This window comes from Hipposideros armiger, unplaced genomic scaffold (genome assembly GCF_001890085.2).
Source record: "Hipposideros armiger isolate ML-2016 unplaced genomic scaffold, ASM189008v1 scaffold_655, whole genome shotgun sequence".
In the NCBI taxonomy this organism is placed as follows: domain Eukaryota; kingdom Metazoa; phylum Chordata; class Mammalia; order Chiroptera; family Hipposideridae; genus Hipposideros; species Hipposideros armiger.
Genome location: NW_017732005.1, coordinates 270,615 through 297,942, shown reverse-complemented (window position 1 = coordinate 297,942; position 27,328 = coordinate 270,615). Strand labels below are relative to the sequence as shown.

The window sequence follows — 27,328 nt, the reverse complement described above, 5'->3', positions numbered from 1 at the left end:
CTCATCCCTTACAGCTCCAAGTGCTGTGCTTTGCACACAGCAGATGCTCTATACATTTTTGCTGAATGAATGGAAAAGAACAGAAGTCATTAATTTAATTTGCCATGTCTTTAATAAACGAAGAGCTTACCCAGCACATTTACAAATGCATTTGCCAGTAAATATCCATATTCGTTAGAGGCATTGCACTGGTAGACGGCACTGGATCTTTCTTGAACATTTGAAAAAATGATGGTGTCGCCATCTATTTTTCTGCTGGGGTCATCAGGGGCAACTGTTTGGGTGTAAAAATAAAAAAATATATATTTATTCTTCTTTGCTTAGAAGATGTAAAGCTTGAGGTCTACATTATAGTAAGTAGAAGAGAAACACACACTGATTTAGGTATATCCAGTAAGAAGGACAATACCAAGAACCCAGGCAGAAGCCATAATTTTTATTCTTCAGAATTTAGTTATCACTTATCAGCCTAGGTGTATACTCGATATTCATTTATTCTTAAGTGGATTGAGTCTGTATGACTGAATATTATTTTGAGGGATGCAGGAACAGAAAAGCACAAGTTCAGTGAAAATGGCAATATAAATTCAGGAAAACATTGCCTTGTTCACATAGAAACTGTGGTTATTTATGAGGAGGAAAGTTAATTATCAAGAGCAGACAGTAAAAGCTAGTCAAAAAATATACAAACCCTCTACCTCATTCAAATCTGTATTTTAAGATTCTTTTATTGATCTAACCAGATAAATAAATCAGTAAATAAATAAATATAGTCCTAATAATCAAATGTGAAAATATTTATTTTCCTGCTTTGAAAATTCCTGAGGGTGATATAGAAATAAATTGTGTAAAATTTCTCTTAAAGGTACTTAAAATTTCTCAAGTACTTTAAAAAAATGTTAAGACCGGGATTGGTCCTTATTTAAGTGGAATGGAACTGGACGGGTAACATAATATGTGAGAATTTGGTCCAGGGCATGCCCAACAATTTGGAAGTGCTACTGGAGATAAATTCCTTTTTGTGAATACTAAACCTGAGGCTGTGACCTTACATTGCTTTAAAAGTACACTAAAGGGGATACTGGTATGTGTCTGGGCCTGCTGATCAAAATCAAAGCTAAATACCAGCACTCTTTCTCTTAAACTGCTCTTGCAACTTGAACCACTTAAGTAGACTTAACTTTCATTCTAAACAACATCTTTTCTCTATTTTATTTATTTATTTTATTTTTTTATTAGTTTCAGGTGTACAGTGCAGTGGTTAGCATGTATATAATCTATGAAATGTTCACCTCAGTAAATCCAATACCCATCTTATACCCCACATAATCTTTACATTATTGATTATATTGCCCATACCGTATTTCACATCTCCATGACTATACTTTGACTACCAGTTTGTACTTTCTAATCCCTGCACCTTCTCCCCCCATCCCCACCCCTGCTATGGGGTACAATTAAAGGTCTCCAAGTGTTAGGCTCTCCTGCTGCCTCCTAGGACAGAGGTCAGGGGACAGGAACCATGGTGTCCATGGCCTTGGCCTGGGACACTTCCTGTCTGGTCCTGGGTTCTACTTCCGCCTCTTCCCAGACACCGCAGGTCACGTAGTAAAATCAGATCTTTTTGGCACCAGCTCTCTGCAACTCTGCTCTTTTTTTCCTGACTTCTGCGGGTTGTTTAAACAATAGTTTACATGGTTTTGGGAAAATTCCATATTTAATACAGTCTTTTTTTTTTTTCTTCAAGAAAAGTTTCAAGTAACCTGGCCAGTCCTGTGGGACATTCAGATTAGAGCCCAGGCAGTTTCTGAGTTAGTTCCCCTAGCTTTATAAAGCAGCAGGTTCCAGGTCTGAAACGCACAGTCACAAATCAATAATGCTGTACTCTGCTAACAACACCGCAGTTGTACCCCTCTCTCTCCCTGATCCTTCTCCTTTCATAGCACTACGTGCCTTTGGCAGCCAGAGCCTACAGAGGTGGGAGGAGTGTCAGTGACCACAAGTCAGGAATGGGGATGCTATGTATCTGGTAGTATGGCCTCCTTACAGTGTCTCTGCTGTGTGGCACCTGCCGGGGACATGTGGCATCTGGCGGGGATACAGCAGAGGCACAGCTGTCCCCTGCCTCACCTACAGCAGCTGGTCCACCCAAGGTTTCTGCAGCCTCTTAGGTGGAAGGTGTTGTCAGCAGCCAGCTTGTGCTGCCAGCTTCCTTCCGGGGTGCAGCCTAGGCCCCCGCGAAGGTGGGGGTCCTTACCATGCCAGTGCTGTGCGGCCATATGCTGGAGCAGGCTTTGCTCGTTCCTGCCCCCCTCTGCCTCTCTGTCATCCTTCCCACCAGACCCACCATCGCTGGATGCCGCATGGGGGGCACGACTCAGCAAATGCAGACGAGAAACAAGCCCCAGTCCCCTGGTTCCAGAACGGTCCCGATCTTCGAAGGCAATTCTGTTTAGGGGCCTCCAAGTTCGTGGGGCAACTATCAAGCAGGGTAGAAAGGGGAGAGGCACAGGGCTCCTTGAACGTTTAGCAATGTTTTGACAGTTTTCTTCTCACTTACTCCTTATGTTGGATAAGGGGGAGTCCACACATGTAGGGTTCATTTTGAACTTAGCTGTTTATGACTTAGTGTGTAGCCAAGAGGCCACTCAGGAAAAGCTGTAGATGGACCAGCTGGTGAGGCCGAGGGTGGAGAGCAGTGGTATCTTGCAGTTTTATTGTGCGGAGAGCGATGGGGGGCCCCATCAGGTGCCTCAGACTCATCACCCCTTGGTTATGAGACTGGATTCCAAGTAGCAATCCATACACATGTAGCTCAGCCACCAAATACAGAGAAAGACATCTTCCAGGGATGCTTCACATGACCTTGGCGTCTACATACAGCCCCTGCTCCCGGCCCCACGGGGCCCCCGTCTGCTGCCAGGCCACAAGGTCTTTCTGTCCTTGCTTGTCCACCAGAGTGACAGCTCTGAGGGACACCAGACATCGGGGGGTCCTGGATCTGTAGGCACCGTAGAATTCGGATCCTAGCTTAGCCTCCTGTTTTTCTTCTAGTGGGGACTCAACAAATACTTTGGGGATAGAAGAAATGAACTTATGTGGAACATAATTTGAGCGATTTTGTTCCAACTCTTTCTGCTCTGGACCTAATCAGGTGATTTGGGGGTACGGAAGAAGGGCCTAACTTGTCTCCCAGGAGCACTGTGCTGTGCCACCCCCTCAAAAAATGTAGGCCTTTCACTGTTGATCCTCCCCCAAAATACTTCATTTAAAGCAGAGTATCTATGAGTGCATTTTCAAAACTCTTACTACAACTGGAGTGACGAGGTTCCCTGAGAGGCGCTGCCTATGATGGGTTTGCAGGACAACACGCCGAGAGAATCAGGAGGGAAAGATCAGCTTCATTACCTAATTTCCTCTTGTTCTTGTGTCACTGGCCCACCTCCATCTCAAAGTTCCCTGCTTATGAGTGCATTCTGGCTGCCAGCGCCAGGATTTCTCTCTCCAGCACTCCCTGGCTGCCTGCTTTTCCCGCTGAGGGGCTGGATGGCAGCCGCTCCCACTTAGCTTCAGTGAAGCCAGATCTCAGGTGCAGGGTTAAGGTTAATCTCCCGTAAATGGGCAGATCCTCTGAGCTGCAGAGTGCGGGGGTGAAGTGCTGAGCACACTCCTTTCTTTATCGCCATTCTGTACGCATTCGTGAGAAAATCAGGTATTGTCCCATAAAATGTTTTTTTTTGTTGTTGTTTTTTGTTTTTAGTTTTGGGCTTTCTTCCACTTTTTCTCTCCACGTTCACTCATATGCCTCTGAGATGGTAACAGCTTCCCAACGCACAAGCACAAAGTACTCTGCAGTTCTTCCTGATTCTGATCATGGTTAAAATTGGGAGCGGGAACATCCAAACCCCATTTGCTGGCCTGTTTAGAATCTGTTTTCTCCCAGAAGCACATTTCCTTTTACAGTAAACTCAGGCTGTGGGTTTCAGAGTGCAGTCACGCACCACTTACCGACGGGGACCTGTTCTATCATTGATCGAAATGTCACTGTGCTGCACGTGACTGCATCTGATAACTACTGAGTGACACAAATGCTCCCAACAAATACTCACAAAACAAGGTGCTCTTGGTCAGTCCAGGCCCACGGTCATGTGACTTTGATGATTGAGAAACAAGTATGTGTGCCAGTTCAAATCTGCCAGCAGTGTTTAGATTCATGTTAGGGTAAATAAAGACTATTTCCAGAAAGCCAGTTTCAAGAACCTTTTGGTTGTGTCAAAGTAGAACCACTTTAGATTCTGGCTCGAAGGCAGTGGAGATCCAAGCTGCTCTTATCAGAAGCCTGAAGGTCGTCTTTATCGTGAGTAAAGAACATCTTTGCAAATTACGATGCTTTGACGGGAAGGTGAACCTGAGGCTGGGTTTTAAACACAAACTAATTTTCTCTCTTTCTGAGTACAAGAGAGGGTCTGAACTCCCATAAGGGAAAAACAGTCCAAGATTCTCCTGTGGGCAGCGCTGGTGGTGAGCAGGGTCAAGAGAATGGAGATCGGTGGGCTCTGTGGATGACCATGGCTGTGAACTTGGGGCAGAGCGGTATACTATCCATGTCCAGTTCTCTCATCCTTTGCTGCAGTCTCCTCCTACTCTCCTCAGGCATCCAAGTGAGTTTTGTAAACTGGTCTCAGCTGTGATTAGGAGGCTAATGGAAGGGTCTGTGGCAACGTTTGGGGGGACAGTTATGGGCAGCAGAATGGCAGTCTGGAACAGCTGGCTGAGGGAAAGAGCCAGGAGAGGTCCAGGGAAGATGGCAGAAGAGGTGAAACACAGCAGCCAGGATGGTGTAAGAATTGCTCAAGGATGATCTCAGCAATACTTGGGGAGGGAAACTCGTCAAAGATTGAGCGTTCCACTTATGACCACGGTCAGAGGATGTGCTCTTCTCTGGGTATTAAATGGGACTGTGACCTCTGAAGCTTGGAGAACTTGAGAACATCTGGTCTATACTCAAGAATGACAGCTCTTTAAATAAGACAGCCATGTTTCTGATCCTTGTCATAGCCACTGGCTCTGTTATTCCTAGCCTTCCCACCCATCTCCTCTGACTCCTGTGATGTTTCCACAAACCACTTCACATTTTGAACAAAGAAGATAATCTGAACTTTTCAGTGACGTTTATATCTGATCTTGTCATTCTTCCTACGATTCATGTAAAAAACCAAAGAAATATTCCCAAGTCCCAATTAACATACCATTATATTAATAGTACACAATATTCAGTTATAATAAACATCTAAAGATAGTAAGATAAAAATCTAAAGGTAATTTGGTGTCTGTTTAACTTACACATGGCTTCCTTCCTTAACCTAAATTATTTTATCACCATTTTGTTCCCTGTTGAGATATAGCTATGCTCTGAAAATATACCGCAACTGAAGCTAGCTAGTCAAGGAAACTTACTTTCTATTGGAACTCCATTTGATAACCAGCTAATTCTGGGTTTGGGGTTGCCGTTAGCTCTGCAGATTAGGGCCCCATCCTCTCCCGGGGACAGCACAAGATTTTGAGGTGCCATGATCCAGTATGGAGCCGCTTTATTGAAGAAAGAAAAAAAAATTGAATCAAATAAGTATTTTAGCAAATTTAGTATACTGAACTATTTTAAGAATAAAAGTATTTTACAAAACATTTGTTAGCTTAATTTTCTAGAGTGAAGACATTTATAAGTGATGCTTCAAAGAATCCTTCAGATTTTCAAAAGAATGTTTAAAGCAACTCACTGACACCTATGCATTATTTTTAGACTTTTTTGATACAAATACCATCTCATTTTACATTAAATTAATCAGACATCAAAGAGGTGACAGATTTATCTAAGGTTGTAGTGCAATTTACAGGTAAGGATAGGGCTAAAACACATGAATTTAAATATGAGCCCCATAGAATATATGTAATTATAAAATTAGGAAGCAATTTAAAAATCTTTGCATTTTTGCAAAGTTGCAAAGTTAGTGTACAAGTACAGTGTTCCCACAAGCCCTTCACCCAGCTTTCTCTATTAACACCTTATGTAACCATGGCACAGTTATCAAAACAAGAAATTAACATTGGTACAGCACCATTAACTACACTACAAACTTCACTATGTCTCCCCAGCTTTTCCACTAATGTCTTATTTCTGTCCCCGGACCTTGTCCCGGACACCACATTGCGCTTATTTGTCACATCTCCTTACTTTGTTTCCTCCAATCTGACAGTTTCTTGGTCTCTCAGTGTCTTTTACGACCTTGCGACTTTTAAAGAATACGGATCAGTTATTTCATAGAACATCTTTCAACTTGGGTTTGTCTGTTTTTTCAGGATTAAACTGAGGCCTGGGGTGATGGGCCCTCTGATTACATCATATAGGGTGTACATGATATCAACATGACTTATTACTGGTTGTGTTAATCTTGATCACTTGGTGAAGGTGATGCTTGCTAGGCTTATCCACTGTAAAGTTACTATTTCTCTGCTTCCCACACTCCATGAGAAGTGAGTCACTAAGTCCAGCCCACACTCAAGGGTAGGGAAAGTAAGCCCCACCTCCTTAAGGGAGGAGTAGTAAAAAAATGTGTACCCATATGTTAAAACCACCTCAGTGATTAAGTTGTTGTTGTTTTTTTTTTTGGTGGGGGAGAAGAAATACTTTGAGGCTATGCAAATATCCTGTTTCTCTTTACATTTTCATCCACTAACTTTAGCATTCATCACTGGTTCTTGCCTGCAGCAGTTATAACTGTGGGATTCTAATGGTGATTTTCTCTTTCCCTCATTCTTTCTACATTTATTAATTGGGATTCTTCTGTAAGGAAGATTTGAGGGAGTGACTTTTTAACCTGATTTAGATAAACTATAAATGGTAATGAGAAGAGATTCAAGGTACCATGAATGTTGACATAAACTTACATTTACTATTATTGAAAAATACCAAAGACATACTAATTCAAGATTTAGGGCTACTCAGGAAGGCAAGAGCAATGCATTTTAAATAATGGCATACCTTTAACTGTGACAGAAATGGTATGATGGATTGCTCCTAATGCATTTTTTGCAATACATTGGTAATTTCCAGAGTCTGCTTCTGAAACCTGAGTGATCTGCAGAGTTTTCTGAAAATTCCTATAAAATGTTCGGTTGATGGGAAGTGTTCCATCTTCTTTTATCCAGTATATAACGGGGGTAGGCCTGATAAAATAAATAAATAATGATGTTACAAAAAAATAAGTTTACCTAACTTTTTTTTGAGGATGAATTTTCCTGCAAGTTTATAACAAATTCGTTATATAAAGATCATGAGAAATACATAGATACTTCAACTACCATCACAGTTTTATAAATAATGCTCAAAACCTTATATTTAAGGCTGTAAGCTACCATTACACATAAGCAGAACTAATATACTAATTTATGGCACATCATAAACTTTGACTTCAGTGATGCAATGAGAATGCTAGCATGAGTTACCTTACTGAATGGACCTAATTATTTTCTTCAAAGTCCTGATCAATGAGGCACTCCTGGAAAATTTTACATGAAGGTACTATGTCAATCAAAAGAATTACCATGGAATTAATGATATCAAGTTATAATTTTTTATCAGCTAGGTTTTAAAATGCACAGAGAAAGAGATGATATACATATTTGTGCCCATGAACTTTTACACACATTTCCATATCAAATGAGCAACTTTTCTATTTCATAGCAGGTTATCTGATGATGTAAATGAAGTGATGAGAGAAATAGTATTCTTTTCTTAATTTCATTATTAGTGATATTTTAAAATGTTATACAATTGATAAGAATAGATCAAACGCATGGATTACTTACACTATCTCTCACCTGTGTTTCTTACTAAATTATGAAATATAGGGACAGAAGAAAAACCATAACACAGACTTGGAGCTAAAAGATCTGCTTCCAAGTCCTAGCCATGTCCCTAAATTGCTCTGACCTTGGATTCCTGACCAATTTGAGCCTCAGTTTCCTTAGTTGTCTTAATGGGGATGATAATGCTTGACTTGATTAAGTAGCTTTAGAAGGTTTTCATGAGGATTAAATAAAAATCCATTTGACACAAACATTTACTTATCACTGAATTATAGACCAAGCACTGAGTTGCGTGTTGGGAAGATAAAGACGAAAAAGAGTGGTCAAAGCCCTCAAGAATATCACAATATTTGTAATTAGAAAAGCAAGTGGGATTAATTGATGGTTTTCAGAATTGATTTTGGCTTATTTGGTTGAATAAAAGTAATTGAACATATATATATATATATATATATATATATATACATAACATATATCTATATATAAAACATATATATCTATATATAAAACATATATATATAAAACATATATATATATTTGATGAAATGACTTCTAAAATAAGATGCTGTCAACATAGAAAATGTAAAATCATTTTAAAAAGTTGAAGATACTACACACATGTAGCATACTATGGCGTTTCCTTATAGTCAGATTAATCTGCATCTCATATGGTCTGGAGACGAGAGGGTGATGCGGATAAAAGCATGAGGCCATACCTTCACCAACCCAGGAATTGTTCTTGATGCCCAGTACTCCACTGAGCAGGTGCTAAGAATTAGAAATATTTTGATTCTATGAGTCTTACACTTGTCATTTGTAAGTGCTATCTTTCTTTGTTTTATAACATTCCAACATTTAAAAAAATTTTTGTACGTTTTATGAAATTTCCAAATACTGACCATATTCTAGTTTTTTTATATAATATATCATTGTGGGAAGGGGAAATCACTAAATTGTGAGAATGGGTACCTCTACTTCCAAAAGGTTGAAGGTTGGTAGAGTAACCCACTTTCTAACACAATGATGATGAAAATTGCAAGGGTTTTGTTTTTTGTTTTTAATTCTGGTGGGAAAGATATATACTTAATATATCTTTAAGAGGGTTTTTGTTTTTTGTTTTTCTAGTTTTCAGTTGCTTGAGGAACTGGAGTGTGTAGTGTGATTTCGTGACATGGCCAGAAGAGGTTTCCACATGTCTCCTGCAGTAAAGTTAACTCCTGGAGGCTGATTCTGTGAAGGAATGTGAGACGATGGAGTTAGCAGGTCAAGGAGAGCACAGGTCATGACCTGTGATCACAGCATGTTTCTGAGGTTCTAGCAAATGTTTGCAGCAAATGTGCCCATACCGATAGTGCTTGTTCTGTGCCAGGCATAAGAGGAGACTATGCAGAAGCTTGCCTCTAATGTGTACCCAATGAAACAGTTTTTCTTGTATCTGAGCGAGGAAGACTTCCCTGCAACTCCTGTCAAGGGCCCATGGGTTCTGGGGTGGCATCAATTTTGAGGTGCGATTAGATGAGACATTTGCAAAGAAGCTGGGCTCGTGACTTCCCAATAGGAAGTAGTGGAAGGGACAGTGTGACAGTTCCAACGCAGGTCCTAAGAGGTCACATGTGCTTCTGTTGTTAGGAAAATAAGCCTGGGCTAGACTGCTGGAGGGATGTGAGAAACTCAAGGCCAAGAGCTCAGCGATCCTCCATTCGATCAGCCGCAGACCCTCAGAATTGCGAACCGTAACTGAGCCACCTAGCAGACCTCTAAGCTGGCTCAACCGAAATCAGCCACACCTACACCATTATAACACAACTTCCCTGCAGACCTGCAGACAAATGATCAATGATAAGTAGCTATTGCCAATAAGCCACTAAATTTTGAAGTGGTTTGTTACACACAGTAGCAAAACTATAATTATAGCAGTCATAAGGTCATTACTGATATTTACTTCAAGAGAAACACTATTATACTATCAAATATTTTAATAATATGAGAGTCATATGACCTATTTTAGAAATAATTATCAGATTTCTCTTGATGCAAGACATGACTCTTCCTGTGATATTAATACTTCTCTACCAATTTATTATTTTTATAAGAAATGTACATCAAGACAGAAAGTGTTAACTCACAGTCCTTCTGCAATGCACTCTAGGGAAAGGACATTTCCTCTTAATTCCTCTTTGTTACTTGTGTTACCTTCTGGAGTTAAAAATGTTGGTGGCCTCTCTCTATTTGATTTAGCTGCAAAGGAGAAAATCAATATGCATTAGAAGTTATGAATATGTATTTCTAGAAACATAGTCACTGTCTAAAAAATCTAATCCCTTTTGAAACCATTTAACATTGTGGAATTTGTTGAACTACAACTGCATACTCTCTGCCTTACAAATAGCAGTTGCTCACTCGGCCAGAAAAAGAAACAATTCTGGTTGCAAGAGCACTAATAGTAAGGACTATTTTCCTTTTGCACATTTCTTTAATGTGGGTTACATTTTTATGAATTTTTTGTAGTTAGGCAAATTTTCAAAATGTAGACATGGAAAGAAAAATCATGTTCTCAAACTATCTGTCATTTAAAGTTAGTGCTCAGGTCAAAGCAAAAATTAACTGTCTACCTTTTGGAAGATGCCAGATTTTTCTGAAAAGTACAATAATGGAAGGTGTATTAAGGTTTACACTAGGGATGATATTATAGTCAGTTCCACTGATTAACCATGGAGAGAAATCTGTAGTGGACATCTAGAATACCAAAACCCCCAAACTGCAAACAAAACTAGCAAGTCACTGACAGAGGTCTGGCAAATTGTGTCATAAATTAAGAATAGAAATTGAAATTGGTTTCCTCAGTGAAAAAATAAAGAGGGCTGAAGTCAGAGATCTCAGGGAGATTTACACAGGCCACCTTCTTTTTTATGGAGACGTTGCCTAAATGTGACCTTATCTTCTGACGGCCTCTCAGAAAAACTTAAAGTAGAAATCATACTATATTAAGGTTCTATAGGTCTTTACAATTTTGAATACTTTAATGCATTAACTATTCGATGCTCACAAAAAAATAATGAAAGGTAATATATCAATTATTCTCATTTCTCAGAAGAAAAAACTGAATACCAGAGACGGTATTACTTGAAAAAAATTAGAGTTTTCCTAAGATTTTAGAGATAGTAGAGGAAACCTTACCCCTCTGAAATCGCTTTGGGAATGGTTTTGAGGCCTATATTTTTCAGTAGTATATTAAAGTGAAATAAAGTAAGACAGGAGTTGTGGCATGTCTACTCTGGTCGTGGATAATACCTTGATGTTTTTTACTTCATATCTCAAAGGCAAAAAATTAATAAGATAATTAAGAAGACCCCATATCTAGAACCCATAATTTTCATTGATTGACTATGTACCTGACAGCCATACTTCCCTTAAGGAAATCAAATTCTTTTCTTTTTAAAAGAATGAAGTTAAATGCTCTATTTTAAAAAAAATTACTGCCACTCAAGATAGTGACTGGATTTGAAGCAAAACTAAGAGAAATACTACTGCTAATTACGTGATATTGATGATGTCATATGAAAACAGATGGGAAATGTGATGACTTACTATCAAAATCCACTTAATTTGAGTTGTTAAAAGTTACTAAGACTTTGATGAGTTGGTATTCTAACAGGTTAATGCAGCCTGCCAATACTTATATTTAGTTCAAGAGAAAAATGTATGAACAAGACAAAAAATGAAAAATATAATCCTGAATATACATGAAAGATTTTTTTCCAAATCATGTGAAATGGTTATTTACATGAAAACAGCTACAATAATTTTAATTATTATACATACAACATGGAACATGTTTTAGTGACATGTTTGCAAGCTTATAAATTTCAGAAGAAACACACATTTATTCTGGTGGTACTAAACATGTAACTAAAAATTTCATTAAAAAAATAAGGTTAAATAGCCATGGAGGTGAAGTTAGTGAACTAAATTCTACAATGAAGGAGAGGATATCAATTACAATCACCATAACTCACCACCATAAAACTCAGTGTCACTCAAATTAGCTGCTATAGTGTCATTCAATTCATCCACTGAAATAAACAAAATATTATGAAGAAAGTAAAAAGTAGGGGAGAAGGTATTGTAAAAAAAAATATTGGGCAACAAAAGCAAACGTACACAGCTACACTAACCAAGTGCCATCCCTACCACCTAAAACCAGTGCTTTACATTGTAGGTGACTAACTCGTTAATTCACTCGGCCACCCCCAACCAGTAATATGTGACCGTATAACCGAAGCTGCAGGACTGCCAGGTAAAGGCAGCGCGGGGCATACAGCACGCGCAAATGCTCAGAACTCCCACTAGATTCAGAAAGTTACCAGGGAAACAGTAATGGTAATGACAGCAAAAGATCTAAAATACAGTATTCAGGTGTGTGCTCTTCAGTCACTATTCACAGGTAGTTAATATATTTTGCACATACTTGTAAACATCATTGAAAGAGAGATTCAGGAAGCTATACTCTTACCTGAAATCACCTTCACAGAAATTGGTTGCTTCTGCTGTATGGTTTGAGTGTGATTAAATCTGGCATAACAGATATAGTCTTCACGGGTGTCCTCTGGGAGAACGTTAGAAAAATAAAGGTCTCCATTCAGACCCTGGGAAACCCTCTCACTTTGTGGGAGTCTTTGAAAGGCTGGAAAAAGGCAGAGAGATATCCAGATCATTCCACCATAAAGTGGTCACTTTCTTAATTAGCAAGATAAAGTTATCTACTAATAGTTCTGTGAATTTCACTTGACATTTTTTTTATCTGTAAAGCTCTCTGAGTAAAAGCAAATAACTGTAAACAACAAAAACAACGACAAAATGACATTACAACTCCAGTGATACCTGCCTGACTAATTTCTCTGGAGTGGGGCAGAGGTGAGATTAGAGTTGTACAAGTGAAGTGTTTTATTAAGCAAGTATAAGCCAAAACATGTTTTACCAAAAGAGTTTACATGACTTTTCCTAATATTTAAATTAGTCCTTAATTATTAAGCACATATACACACATGCCTTAGAAAATACCATATTTTGCCATATATGCGCTCCCGTGTATAATGCGCACCCATGTTTTTGGCCCAAACTTTCAGGGGAAAAATATTGTTTTACTTTTTTAATTCAAATATTTATTTGTTTACATTTAGTACTTGTTTTTTGCATTATAAAGGAATTTTTGCATTTATTTTTTAACATATTATGGTATAAGAAATTTTATGTATCAAATAATTACAAAACACAAGAACAGATAGAAGGTACAAGAAATTTTATGTACTGGTAACAAATTTACAATATTTACGTATCATAGAAGGCAAAGAACTCTTTGTTGTCGTGTCGTTGCAAATTTGTCATAAGTTCAACAAAACCGTTATCGTATTCCCAGGTACTATTTTGCATATGGATATCGTTATTGATTTCTAGAGTTACACTTTTAACTCATAAGCATTGATAAATTAATTGAAAACATTTATATAGATACAGAATTAGTACTACTCATGTATAATCACATCCTTATTTTCCCTCACAAATTTGGGCAAAAGAGTGTGCATTATACATGGCAAAATACAGTACATTAAGGAAGTCAGGATGTGAACTTGGGTTGCACCTGCATACACAGTCGGACACCAAATACTGTGATAGCACCTGTGAGCTAGGCCCTGGGCAAGGTGCGGGTACACTAGGGTCCCTGCCCTGTCTGAGCTTGGGATCTAAGTGAAGAATCAGGCAGCAGATGTACAATGAACAATAGGGTGCAATGATGGCACTATTTAATGCTGCAGACATGCCACTCAGAGGCCATCCCCTCCGTTACCCAGCCTTCCTCACCTCCTCTAGCGTTTCTTTTCTGAGTTACTTATCACCTTCTAACATACAACATATTTCACTTGTCATATGTTTGGCTTATTGCCTGTCTCCTGTGCTAATTTAAGTTCCAGGAGAACAGACACTGTCGTCTACTGCTGCAGCCCTGAGACTGCACCAAGCCCTTCACAGAGGCTGTCATTAAATGAGTAACTGTCGGCACTCTGACTTCCCAGCTTCTGGTTTATCAGGTCCAGTTAAGGAACTGTCTAGCCTCAGGAGGAAAATTTTTCTAAGTAGATGAAGGACGCAGGGAGGTGGGACCACTTATCTACATATAAATTTACAATTGGCTGGCTAACGGGCAAATGGAGCTTCTAATTCAGTTCACAGAGCCATCACTGGGAGAATTCTTCAGCTCTGAAGTGAGGGAACTAGGAAAGACTGCACATCCCAGGTGCCTCGGGTCAGGGTGTGTCAGAGCAGAGGATTTCACCAGTCTAGTCGCAGCTGTGCTCCTCCTGCGCAGGCACCCCTTCTAACATGTCATGAAAGGCTAAGTTATGGTTAAAATCTGCAGCTCCCTTGGGCAGGAAAAGGCAGGGAAATGTGGAGCTACAGCTTGCAAGAACGCAATGCAATATACAGATGGTGTATTATAGAAATGCACATTTGAACCCTATATAATTTTACTAGCCAATGTTACCCCAATAAATTTAATAATAATAATAAAAAGGCATGTTGGTTAGCCATGTTGGTCAAGATGGTGATTTGGCTAGTGGTTATAAATTCATGGGTTTGAATTGTTAATCCGTAGGGAAAGGATTATTTTAAAAATAACTCAGAAAAAATATGTACATTTATTTAGTGAATAGAAAGAGTCAAAGATAAGCATACATTTATTCTCTTCAGTTTCTCCGGCTGTATTTTATTATAGATGGGTGCTGGTAGATCAAATTAAAGTGCCCATTGAGTTCCTTCGCATTACGTTTGAAAAAAAAATGTATGCAGATAGGAATAAGTTGATAATGTCATCTCGCAAGAAGAATACTATACAGATCTGAATTTTTTCATATATTCCAGATGCTATCTCATTTGAAAGATCCAGATGCTATGCCAACAGCCTAAAATGTATGTAAATGACGTAGCCAGCAGTATAATATGGAAAAAAATTAGTTACATATTCAGATGACCCTGAGACTTTACATGTATATTCTCTTCATTAAGCGAAAAGGTCATCATTTCTGAATAAGAATCAAGGACCAGAATATGGGCCTCATTTTGGCAATGACATTTAGATACTGTTATTCTTCATGTCATACACCACTCATTTACATTTGATTTATTACTTATTCTTTGAAAATCCGTAAAAGGTGTAATGTAATAATAGGAAAAATACATTTCCTCATGTATATATTTATTTTCCATTTCTTTGTGACACTTTCTCTGAGTGCTTTCAAATCAGAAGAGTCAAAAATGAAAATTATGTTAGAGCAAACTTTTATCTTTGGCCCACTCAGTCTGCCGCACTGGCCTCCCTCTCTTACACACACCGGGTGCTCCTGCCTTAGGGACTCGCACGTTTTCCCTTCACATCCAGAGATTTAGGGACCTGCCTTGCTCGGTCATTCCTTTAAGCCTCTGCTAAAAACTGTTCTTATTTTTCTTCACGGTACTTATTACCAAGCGACATGTATTTTCTAAATGCATTTATTGTCTGCTTCCTTCTCCACCCCATGTATTCCCACTGCATAAAATGTCAGCTCAGTGAGAGCAGAAAATGTGGTTTAAAATTGAGTGAGTGAATGAGATGACGTGCTATTTATTTCAATGAGCATTTATTTTCCTGAATATCTCTAAAACATTTTATAAACATTTTATAAATCACAAGAGCTAATAATTTATCATGATAACAAATAAGACTCTTAAAGAAAGAAAATTCATATTTTTAAAACTTACAGTTATCCATCCAGAATATTATAGGTGGTGGTAATCCCACTGGGGGTCTGCAGGGAAGTACCAAGGGCTGGCCATTTTGAAGTATTATTGGTTCAAGTTTTTCTTTGGTCCACAATGGTGACCCTAGAAAAAAATAGTAACTCCCCTTATTTCTACATTTAAAAAGAAAAGGAGCACTAGAAAGAAAGACAAACTAAACTTTTGGGGAAATAGTAACTTGGGATTTATGTACATTAAGATAATAAGAAAATGATTTTTAAATACAGTGATAAAAGTTTTAAAAAAATGACAATTTTCATTTACTGCCATTAAGACTATAAATTCTGAGTCAGTGATTCCAAGCATAAGAACTTATATTAATTGAATCATTAAGATACATAATTTCTCTACAAGCATGTTCTCCACAAAAGAATAGAAAACATGTAAATATAAGATTTGTTAAATAACTGTACACCTACACCTTTGAATATCATACAGTATATTATATAAGTATACTTATGAGAGTGACATGAGAATATACATTATCATAGGTAAGTCAAAGAAGGTTATAAAATAGTACTTCAGAAGAACTCGTTTTAAACAAAATATATGTGTCTAGAAAAAGTTGGAAAGAGCAGTAGTTATTTACTTGAATGCAATGATACAATTTTTAAATTTCTTTTTCATTTGTAATTAATTTTTTATATAATGAACACATATTACACATATAATTCAAAAAGCTTTAAAAATGACCAGAACTGAAAATGGTCACTTTTCTTTAAATACATGCTCTTGGGGTGTTGAGAGGGTTTGGGTAAGGGACCACTGCACAAAAGAGCCACAAAGTATCAAGGGAGCCAGGCCACTCTATTTCTAGTGAAATTTTGAAACAAAAATGTTTAAAAAAAATAAGACTTAGACCCAGTTACCCATTTCATACTGAATTTATTTCCATCTGGCAGTAGGAAGTTTGCTTGTACATAAAGTACATGAGAAAATAATTAGATCAATCTGAAGAAGACACATTTTTCTTACTCCTAGTGTTTTAGTCTGGACTTACAAGTGCATAAAAGACATTTTGTCTTGACAAAGCACTAGGCTGAGGAACTTAGGGTAAAGTGGAAAGGAGCAATAATTTTTATGCAAAACAAAGTTGGAGTATTGGAATCAATGCCATTATTTTCTTGTAATGGTATTTGGATGATGTAACAGATGCTGTCTCGGAGCCACACTTTAAAAAGGTCCAACTGTTGGGTGGACAGTCCCACTTACTGGATGGACGGATGACAATGTTATTAGAAATGGCAGCTCCCCGTTCATTCCTGGCTGTACACTGATAGTCTCCTTCATAGGTCTCTGCTTTCCCTTCACTCATGATGTTAATGATGAGGGTTCCTGAGTCAGGCTTCATGGTGACAAGCGGGTCTTTATCTATGTCAAAATGAGTCCCATTTTGGGTCCAGGAGAAGCTGCCCAACACATAAAAGATTAAGTTTGTTCATGGTCCAGAAAAACAGAATTACTCTTTAACAAGTTCCCAGCAGTTTATGGGTTTCCAGAAATAATTATTAGATTTTAATATTCAGTAAAAGAGCAATCGGCTCCTGACCTAAAATGTTTCATTGAATCATGATTTAGAAAAAGTGCTGGCCACACATCTTAAGGTATTCATTGGAACTAGCTGAAATTTGACTCAATAAAGAAATCATGCACACAAATTACCTGTCATTTTTCAAAGAAAAGACAGGAAGTAGGTCTCTTAGGCACTCTCTTAGAACTTCATTAGCATTTTTATTATAAACTCCATTGTTCATAGGGTTAATAACCTATCTACAAAAAACTTGCTCTGGGCTGAAATGTGACAAAAAAGGCCTTCATGAGTGATCAGACAAGGTTCACGTTACCAAAATGCAAAGTGCAGGTCAGGAGGAGGGGAAGAAATATGAGTTCAGTGGTGTTTTAAATGCTGGTTATTAAAAGTGGTGATTATATATATATATATATATATATATATATATATATGTTGAGAATTTTTCATTCTAAAGGTCATTTTGTAAATTCCTTAGGAAATATTTCAAATTGTCAACTGACAATTTCTCAGTTTTATCTCTATAAAAGATTCTGCTATATAGAAGTCACAGTGCTCATGTAATTAAAGACTTGATAACTAGTCACAAATAAAAAATGGCTACCCTCACACAAAGGCATGACTCTCTAAGCTTCACTATGGTTGTACTTGTAGCAGTGTTGTCACAACTGCTAGGGCGCGAGTTGGTGTTGGTGGGTGCTCCTGGAATATGCTAGGTACTGGCCAGGGATGTTGTTAAATACCCTCCAATGCACAAGACAGCCCCCATCCCCTCAACAAAAAGTTATCTGGCCCACAGTATCAATAGTGTCCAGAGGGAGAAATCCCGCCTTACACACAGTTACAGGAGGTATTCAGTAAATGTGAAACTGAAGGGGGATTTTATCACATGACATCACATTAGGGCTTGAGTGCTACACGGTTTCTAATAATACAGCAGAGTACATTGTTTTGAAGCAAATGTTTGATGAAAGTTTTTGATGTACTTAAGTATTTAGTACCAGTTAACTTTTTCTGAGGTGTCAGTCTGTAATAGTTTGGTAAGACCAGTAATAGACAAACTTAGAAAAAAAAATGTTTAGAAACTTTCACTTCTTTATTACTTAAAAATCCACATTGCATTTTAATAATAATCCAACTCTCCAAACTCCTATATATTACTGGACAAGTTACAGATCATCCACTAATTAGCTGTGGGACCCTGGACAAGTTACCTAGCACTACTAGCTTCAGTTTCCCATCTATAAAATATATGGGTCTCTAATATCTCTCCCAAGTCTAGAATGCCATGCAGTGTTCATGCCAAGATCCTTTTGGGGAATCCTGAGTTCTGAACGCTGCCATGTTTGGAACCCCACTTAGGGCCATTTTCCAGACCTCTCTAGAGATAGGAGAAATCTTAGAAGTCATCAAATTCAACTTCCTTACTTTACTCAGAAGAAGAAACTGAGGCCCAGAGAAAAGAGATTTGCCCAAGTTATAAGGCCTTTAGAGCCAGGAGCAGGCTTGTTCCATATCTCCCCACAGTTTCTGAGCATTTCACAGAAGGATATGAGTACAATCTTTTGGGTTTTCAAGAAGAACAAGCTGACTTTAATTAAGCAGAAAGACACAATAATGAACCTATAAATGATACTTTCAGGATGTGCAGGACCTGAAATTAACTCAATATTAATATCAATGCCTAATTTCAGTTGTAACAGAGCGGAAAGTACACCCACCTTGGAGGAGGTTTCCCTTTGGCCTCACACTGGATTACAATATTCTCCCGAGGGTCAATAATGTAATCTTTTGGAGACTGTTGAGTAATGGTTGGAGGTTGTACCACTTAATTGTAGAAAGAAGAACAATGTAAAGAAATATATCATTTAATATCATAATAGCAACATTTTTTTCTATACCAACATCACTTACCCTAGACTAAATAGGCTCCCAACGTTTTTAGTCATTTCTACGGTGGCAACACATAACTCAGTCAATTTTTAACTAACAGTCTCCTAAAACTTTGAAGTCAAGCCATAGCTTCCTTTCGGTAGCTTTGTATATACTCTCAAAGTCCATTTTCCCCCACGAAAGTTTGGGAAAATAATTACCAGCACAAACTTACTAGTAAGACAGCTTCTTTTCTGATGTAACAATGAGAAATTCCCTTGAGCCCTTTGGTTCAAGTGACGCCTTTCAATGAAATTTAAGTTATGAGGTAAATTTGTGTTTCTTAGGAGAGAGTAACTGATTTATAGTTCATTAGTGTGCTAATATAAATTAATATATGTTGGGAACAAATAAATTTGAGAAATTAATGTTGCAAAGATGGTTAAATTAGAGACTTGACATGTCTTATTAGAGCCAGCAGGAAGGCGGCTACTAGGAACAAAGATAAAGATCTTATTTAGAAGATAAATGGATTGGGGGAGTTCTCTCTGTTATAGGTGACAGTATTTTCATTTCACTCTTCACCGTGTTAGCTGATCATTTATTATCAGATCATAGGGGGAAACCCTCTGACCAAGAACAATTTAATCTGAAGAAAGCTGGTATCTGGCTGGCCAGTGCTCAAGTCACTTGAAGAGTGCCAGGTCCTTCTTGTGAAATTGGAATCACAGAGCATTAGAACAGGAAAGGACTGGAGCAATAACCTATTTCAAGTTCCTTTGTTGCTCAAGCAGCAACTGGGCTTGATTAGGGAGACACAAAACAGAGGAAAGAACCAAACTGTGCTGGCAGAAGCCACTGCCTTGCATACGTCCAGGGAGAGCCCTTTACACACACCAGTGGTTCTCAGCCAGGTGCAATTTGCCTCCACCCCTCAGGGGACATTTGGCCACACCTGGAGACAATTTTGGTTGTCACTACTGGAGGCCAGTGTGTGTGTGTGTGTGTGTGTGTGTGTGTGTGTGTGTGTGTGTGTGTGTAGTGTTGTACTAGCATCTGGTGGGTAGAGGACAGGGATGCTGCTAAACATCTTACAGCATACAAGACAGTACCCCTGGAACAAGACTTATGTGAGCCCAATATCAGTGGTGCTGAGGCTGAGAAACCTGGACCACGACGGGGATGGTACCCCCAGAGATGTATAATGCAGTGCCCCCCCCCCCTCAGCATGCCTTCCTCTCATAGTGAAGCTTTTCCAAGGCGCTCTCTCAGACTCACAGCCTTCTTTCCTTTCCTGTTGCATTTGATCCTCTGGATCATCGAAACTTTTCATAGTCTAGATCTTCCCTTTCTTCTCTGCCCATGCTCTCTGCTTCCTTTGTGAAACTCCTTCCACCTGCCCACCAAGTATTTCCCCAGGCTTAATAATTGCCCTCAGCTCTTTCTTTACTTTGGTGAATTGTTGTAGGAGCTAAATTTATCACGTCCATGTCCAGTGTCTTATACATCTGCAAACATGGCTCTCTCCTCTTGTTCTGTCTCCAGACATCCTTTACTACACATCCTAATGACAACTAAAATACAGATCAAAAGCTTAACCCACCATTGTCATCATTTATTGTGCACCTGTTAAATTCAGGTTACGGTACAGTAGCAATTTCCTCTCTCTTCAGCAAGATCCACCCCCCCCAATAATCCAGCTGTTCTTCTCGGCCTCCACCATCACCCAGAACCCTCATTCTTCCAGCCCCGTCAGTTCCCAATGCTGGTTGGCAGTTTGGTCTGGTGGCTAAGAACTAATCTGTTCTTTTCTTACCAGCTGTGACACTTTCAGCAAGTTTCTTAACTTCCATAAGACCTAGTTTCCTGAGAGAGAAAATGGGGTATAAAGTAGTGTCTAACTCCTAGAGTCACTCACAGAATTAAATAGTTTGTGTAAAAGTCTTAGGACGTGACAATCCTATCATGGTTGTGATGTCAGCTATGTTGACATAATTATCATAGTCATTTTTATTTGGACCAGCTTCACCTTTGAGTGATGCTTTAGGCTCTGAGAGAATAGAGTTCAGGGTGACAGAAAGAAGCCTGGAATTTCACACCTAGGGAATGGTGGGCATAGATGTTGGGGGAGGGAATTCTTGGGAGTGGCTCAGCCCAATTCCTTGTGCTTTTATGCAAGAAACAAAAGGTGCAAGTCTGGTGGTTTCAGACCCAGAAATCTCTCTTCATGCGTCTGCACCAGAGCTGACTGACTTAGCTGCCACCCCTAACTGCCAGGGGTTTACAGTCTCGACGTACCTGTTTGAACAGTGCTTAAGTCACCTGGCAACTAACAGATGCTTTGAAGTGATAAGGAAAAGAGGTGACTTGACATAATTTTCCTGGTTAATCCAATATCAAAGGGTGTTACAAATGTTTGAAAGCTATTTTTTAGGTAGATGATAGATGCTGTCCAACGGTCAGAGGCCGCAGAAGTTTTTGCTTAGAGCAAGCCACTCAAAATACTGTGTGTGGGGGGCTGTTTATTGCCTTTTCACATTTCAAAACAATAGTCAAATTCTCCAACCCATTAAACTGAAGACACCTGGAAACACCCATCTATACAGTCTGCAAGCTGAAGAAGAAATAAGTGTACACAGAAGCCGACTGGGGTGAAGTGTCTGCAGGCACTCACATTCTAAAAGGTACCAAAAGACATGTCTGTATTCCAGCCAACGTTTAATAGCACTGAGGACCAGAGAGTCATTCTCTTTAAATTCTGTGAATTTTCTCATTGAGTTACATCAGATGTGAATAAAGCACAAAAGTTAGTAGAGCATAATATGGGTAAAAGAAAAATGGAAATACCTGAGTCTTCAGAATCATGCAGGGAATATATTAAACTTGCTTCTTGGTATTTAAATGTTTAGCCACAGTAAATACACATGCTTAAAAAGACATTAGTCACAATACATAAATCTGTGCATTTAATTCACACTATTAATTCAAAAACAAAGACATGAACAAATTTTCACGCTGCCTAGTAATTACAGAAAGACACTTACAGTCATCAAGAAGTTTTGCTTTTCCCCCATCAATATCAGCGGGTGAGAGGGCAAACAGGATTAAAGAAAACCAGATGTTAGCAATAAGAACGTTAGAACCCTGAAGATAAAAGGGGCATCTTGTCTATTTGATTTGACCTCAGAAAACCAGTATAGTGAAGGTTGAAGTTATAAGAGAAAGGAAACTCCCATTCACGGTTTTGCTTATTTCTGCAGCAGCTATCCCACATCGCATATGGAAGAACAAAAGGAATGCTGTAGGCAAAAAATGATCCTTCCAGGAATAATATTGGCTAATTCCATTCCATCGATGTACTGGACAAGTAATTATGTTCAATTTGAAAAGCAGCTGAAATCTACAATTAATTTGAGTTGTCACATACTGTGTACTGTCTGATCCTATTATCTCAGTCAGACATCACTATGCACATGGTAATAACACTTAACAATGGTACATGGCTGCAATGACAGTGTTCCATCAGAGCCAAATCCACTGGTTTTAGGTTTTATATGTCTATGGTTAATCCCCAAGTCAGTAATTGAACTTTGCAGACCGTTAGCATATTTCTGCTTCAGAATTCCTCAGTCACCCTGGGGGTTGCTAGTGCCCCAACCAAGAAGGAGCGAGTGTAGAAGGGGCGTAGGCTCAGAGGCAGGGAGGAAATTACATTAGCATGCGATTCAAATGATTCTGCGGGGCTGCCCGTCACTCTGGTCCTTGCAAAGGTTAATGCAGGAGCGCCTGGGTAGTCTGTGACTCTCTTTTCTTCTTGGTTATGCCTCTTCTCCATTAGCAGGATAATTGAGTTAGCCGTAGGTGACTGTTTCCCTCTGATTGTTAGATTGAACATTTAGATTAAGGGGAGTACATTTAACAGGAGAGAACAAAAGCTTTTCTCTCTTTCCTAAATATCTGTTAGGGCAAATGCTTACTTAAGCAGTCCAACTCCAGTGGGCTTAAGTAGTTGTGGTTATTTTACTTATTTTTTTTAAAATTGAAACTAAGGTCACTGAATGACTATTTTTTGGAAAATAAGTAAAATATTGCATTTGATTGTACTTTAGACTGTAGATGCACAGGACATGAATTCAACAAAGTGTGGGGCAAACCGCATCTCTTCTTAATGTCTTCCCACTGGCAGTTGCAATCTCTTTGGCAAAAAATGACAACCCAACAATTGAATAGCCCCAGGAAAATGCTATCTTCACTGCACTTTGGAAAGCTTGCCAAACAGAGGTTCTACTTGGGAAGCTAGTGGGTTTAAAGAGGTCATGCAGATTAGGGATAAAGGATGTATCAATTCTGAAGTATAGTAATTGTTCAGATTTGAAATTCTGCTTTCCACTTGCAGGAAAAGTGACCAGTTAAAACCCAACATTATCTTTGTTTTACATAAACAGGCCACTCAGACCAGGGAGAGTACAGCATACACTTTACTATTAGGAAAAGTGTGGGCTAATATAGTTTTTACTTGCTCCATTTTAAATAATGTTTTTGTTTTAGTCTCAAAATTAATACCTTGATATTTGATTACATTTTTTTAAATCAAAGAAGACCCCTCACTAGGCTTTAAATAAGGTACATTTTCTAGATCTAAACTCATATTTAAGATACAAAATTCAAAGGAGAATTTTGCCTTCTCTGAATCAAGAGAAATGGATTATGGGTAGTCTGGGGATATAGAGTTGGCATGGGGTTGGCTGAGAGGCCACCCCCAGTCTTTTCCAGAACACTCCCAGCATATGAAGGGAGAGGGTGGAGAAGTGGGAGGGGTAAGTGAGGAGGAGGTCTCCATGATCATTTTAAAGTAATTCATTTGGTTTTCTCACAGGACAGCTTCTACAAAGAGTCACCTGTTGGGAGGATCAGGGCAGCCCACAATTCACTCCTTCTCAGGCTAGCTCCCCCCACCCCCATGGCACACAAAAGGCACCTGAGTGGGGAGAAAGATAATGATAAGGAGGGAACAAAGTGTCTGACTGTTTCAATGGCCACTTCTACTGCGTAATTCTTTTTAAACAGCAGGTGCTGAAGGTAAAAGCCAAATTAATTTTGATTAGCTTTTCAGTATCACACAGACACCTTCTCCATTCACACAGTTCAGAGTGATGGTAAATGCTGCGCAGTTTTCACTCCCAGGCCTAACAGCTTTAAAACGTTAATACTTACGATCAAGAGGTACTTCCAGTGCACTAACCATCTGGCACAGGAAGAGAATCAGGGGCACTCTGCCTGCAGATAAGCGCTTCTTTTTCGGCATTATTTTAAGCTGCATTAGCTTAACTCCTGCTGAGACCCACAAACTGAATTTCCTTTTCTTCTTTCACAAAAGATTTGTGTGCAATGTTTAAATAATTTTCATGCAGGAAACTGAAAAAGGATAGAATAAGAATTATAGTGTATTAAAAAGAAGGAAATGAAGAACAGAAATCTGCAGCACAGGAAATCAGTCCTGTATTATACATGAACTCTAAAAGGGAGCTGATTTTTAAATATTTAACTCTCAGGACTAGAATAATCATTTATTCATAAATCTGCTGAAATCAGGTCAGAAATATTTGTAGTGATGTCAAGCAAACTCTTATCTACTTCGCCATTTTTATGTTTTTTTTCCATTTTAAATATCTGCATTTATATCGAAGGCTGCCATGTTATTCCTAATAGATCACAGAAACTTGGCTTAGAAGTCAGTTAGAAAGTGTGACTTTAGAGGGGAGGCCAAATGGCTTCTCCATTCTAGAGATTATTTTGGGGAAACTTTAGGGCATTGTCGCAAACATGCTTCAAAGCCCAAACACTGATTTACCAGCTGAACCATGACAATTCAGGCCTCCCCATCTCTCACCTGGACTATGTAACAGATACACCTGGGTTCTGCGTTCCAGGCCTTCCTCACCACAGTCACCCTCCTGAACAATGCTGATTTATTTTTCCTAAAGGTTCTTCTTTGTTTAAATATTGGGAATAACCATATGGGATCTACCAAATGAAGTTCAGTAGATCCTTAAACAGGTCATTAAAAAACCCTGAATAATTTGGCCTCAATTTATCCTATCAACTTTATATCCTCCTATTTCCAAATAACTTTTTTTTTTTTTAATTTGATGGTCTGTTTCTGTTTTCCTTTCTTGGGTCAATCCTTCAACATACCTTGAATTTTCCCACCTTCTTAGCTTTATTTATTCTATTCCTTCTCCCTGGAATGTCCTCTCCACCATATCTCCTTATCAAAGTCCAATTTATTTCTTTATAGATCAGTTAAAATTGAAACACTGACTGATCACCCAAACCAGAAGGCATTTCACCTCCTAAGAACTTCTGAAATTCCTTGTTTTAATCATCATATATTTTGTATAGATAAATACAGAGATAAATAGAGGTGTTTTTGTTTGTTTGTTTTTTGTATGCATGCTCTCTCCCTACTCTGTTAGGCAAAGATTGTGCCCCTCCCCCCTCTGTATCCCTCCCCCATCACCTAATCCAGTATGCCTTGCACATTAAAGTGTTCACTGTACACAGGAGAGCATGAGCACAAACACAGGATACAGACCTCTGTCCCACAGTAGACTTATACCTAGAATGATATGTTTAATCATGTCTTCTCATTAATGAAGGGAGGTGGGGGTGACCAGTGGCTCTCTCGAGGAGGTAGGAGGAATGTTATTACTACAAACAAGGGTAGCTCCCACAGCTCAATTACTGAATTGTGTGCTTTTTTATTATTTGTGTAATTATGTATTTTTATAATGCCCACACATTTCCTACTAAACTGAAAGCCTCCTAAAGGTAGGGAATGAATCTTTCCTGTTCCCCATTGTGTCCCCAGAGCACATGGTAGGGAGTTGTAGGAAAAAAATGAAGGGAAGAAAGGGGAAAGAAATGGAGACTTAAGATCTTTGAAGATGAGGTTTTATTCAGATAGGCAGTCTAGTCTGACCACAGTCTACCAAGACCATATTTATATTTATATTTATACTACTTGGTTTAAAGACCAACCTCTTGTCCAAATGATCAAATTAGTTATCATATTATGTCTGTGTGTGGAATAGAGCTTAAATGTATAAAAAAATGAAACAATGCTGGTAACATGTTTTGCTAGCAATTGAGTTCTGATTTGAATCTGATTATAATTGTAGTTAGATACTTCTTGCTAAAAAAATACAAAAAAGAACTACTGTGCTAAATATAGACATTATGCATATGTAAACATTATTTTGTGAATAAAACATCCATACTACGTGGTTTCATTTGAGATCTAGGAAATTTGGCTTTCCATCTATACTATATAAACAATCAAGCCCAATAAACATCAAAAGGCAGATACAGAAGCTCACACAACCATGTCTAACCAAAACAAACCAAACTGTCTTTCTGTGTGTACAAAACATATCTATATCATTTAACCAAATTTACTTAGGTCTCTCATGATTTTCTGTTAAAATTCTGAATTTACACAAAAGCTTCAGGGAAAATAAAAATAACTGGCATAAATGGCACTAAAACAAGCTGACATTACACACTACACATATTGAGAGAAAACTACAGACTCAAACACTGAGAAAACAAATGACATGCTTGCCTGATTTGTGTGTCAAGCTAACCAAGTTTATTCGATTTAATAATAGGCGCTGAATAGGTGCTGGAGAACAAAAACAGTTTCTAGAAGGAGTGCTAATGAATTGTAATGCCTATAAGACCTTAAGCAACTACATACAATTTCTGTATAAGTTCTTCATTTATTACTTGTTTTGCCTGGATGCCTTAACTATTCATCATTCAAAATAGAGAAAACCATTAGACAGCTTCATAGAAAAGAAAGTATCATTTAACCTGCTTTACCTTTTCAGAGTATATATGGAATAAAATATTACACATTAAATCACAGTGTTGTATAAAGAAAACATATTAAGAAAAATTCAGAAAACACTTACTTAAGGAGACATAAGTAAATCCTCACAATGAGAGGAGGCCATGAACTATGATACCTGAAGATGTGGTCTCTTTTCCAAGAAGTTGTAAGTTAACTGCAGCAAAAGCCACAAAATTGTCTCCAGTGTAGGCTCTGTTTGGGGAGGACCAAGCAGTGGCCCAGCCCATCCTCTGCCTCCTGCCCATGGAAAATCACCCACTCCTGCTACAAATGCTGTCATAGGTGAAAAAAACCAAAGCCCAAGGACAGATTAA

At 38.5% G+C, this 27,328-nt stretch overlaps 1 protein-coding gene across 1 annotated transcript in view; it reads right to left on the bottom strand.

Annotated features, from left to right (window-relative positions):
• The window catches only part of NRCAM (neuronal cell adhesion molecule), an 82,448-nt gene extending 57,934 nt beyond the window's left edge, over positions 1 to 24,514 (bottom strand). The window contains exons 1-10 of the mRNA XM_019626048.1: positions 24,314 to 24,514; positions 18,949 to 19,054; positions 16,912 to 17,108; positions 15,661 to 15,783; positions 12,380 to 12,550; positions 11,883 to 11,939; positions 9,993 to 10,104; positions 7,040 to 7,224; positions 5,458 to 5,589; positions 131 to 274 (exon numbers count right to left, since the gene is read on the bottom strand). Of these exons, the coding sequence (XP_019481593.1) occupies positions 131 to 274; positions 5,458 to 5,589; positions 7,040 to 7,224; positions 9,993 to 10,104; positions 11,883 to 11,939; positions 12,380 to 12,550; positions 15,661 to 15,783; positions 16,912 to 17,108; positions 18,949 to 19,054; positions 24,314 to 24,419 (1,333 nt within the window). The 5' untranslated portion in view covers positions 24,420 to 24,514. The remainder of the gene's footprint in view (positions 1 to 130; positions 275 to 5,457; positions 5,590 to 7,039; positions 7,225 to 9,992; positions 10,105 to 11,882; positions 11,940 to 12,379; positions 12,551 to 15,660; positions 15,784 to 16,911; positions 17,109 to 18,948; positions 19,055 to 24,313) is intronic.
• Between the last annotated feature and the right edge of the window lie 2,814 nt (positions 24,515 to 27,328).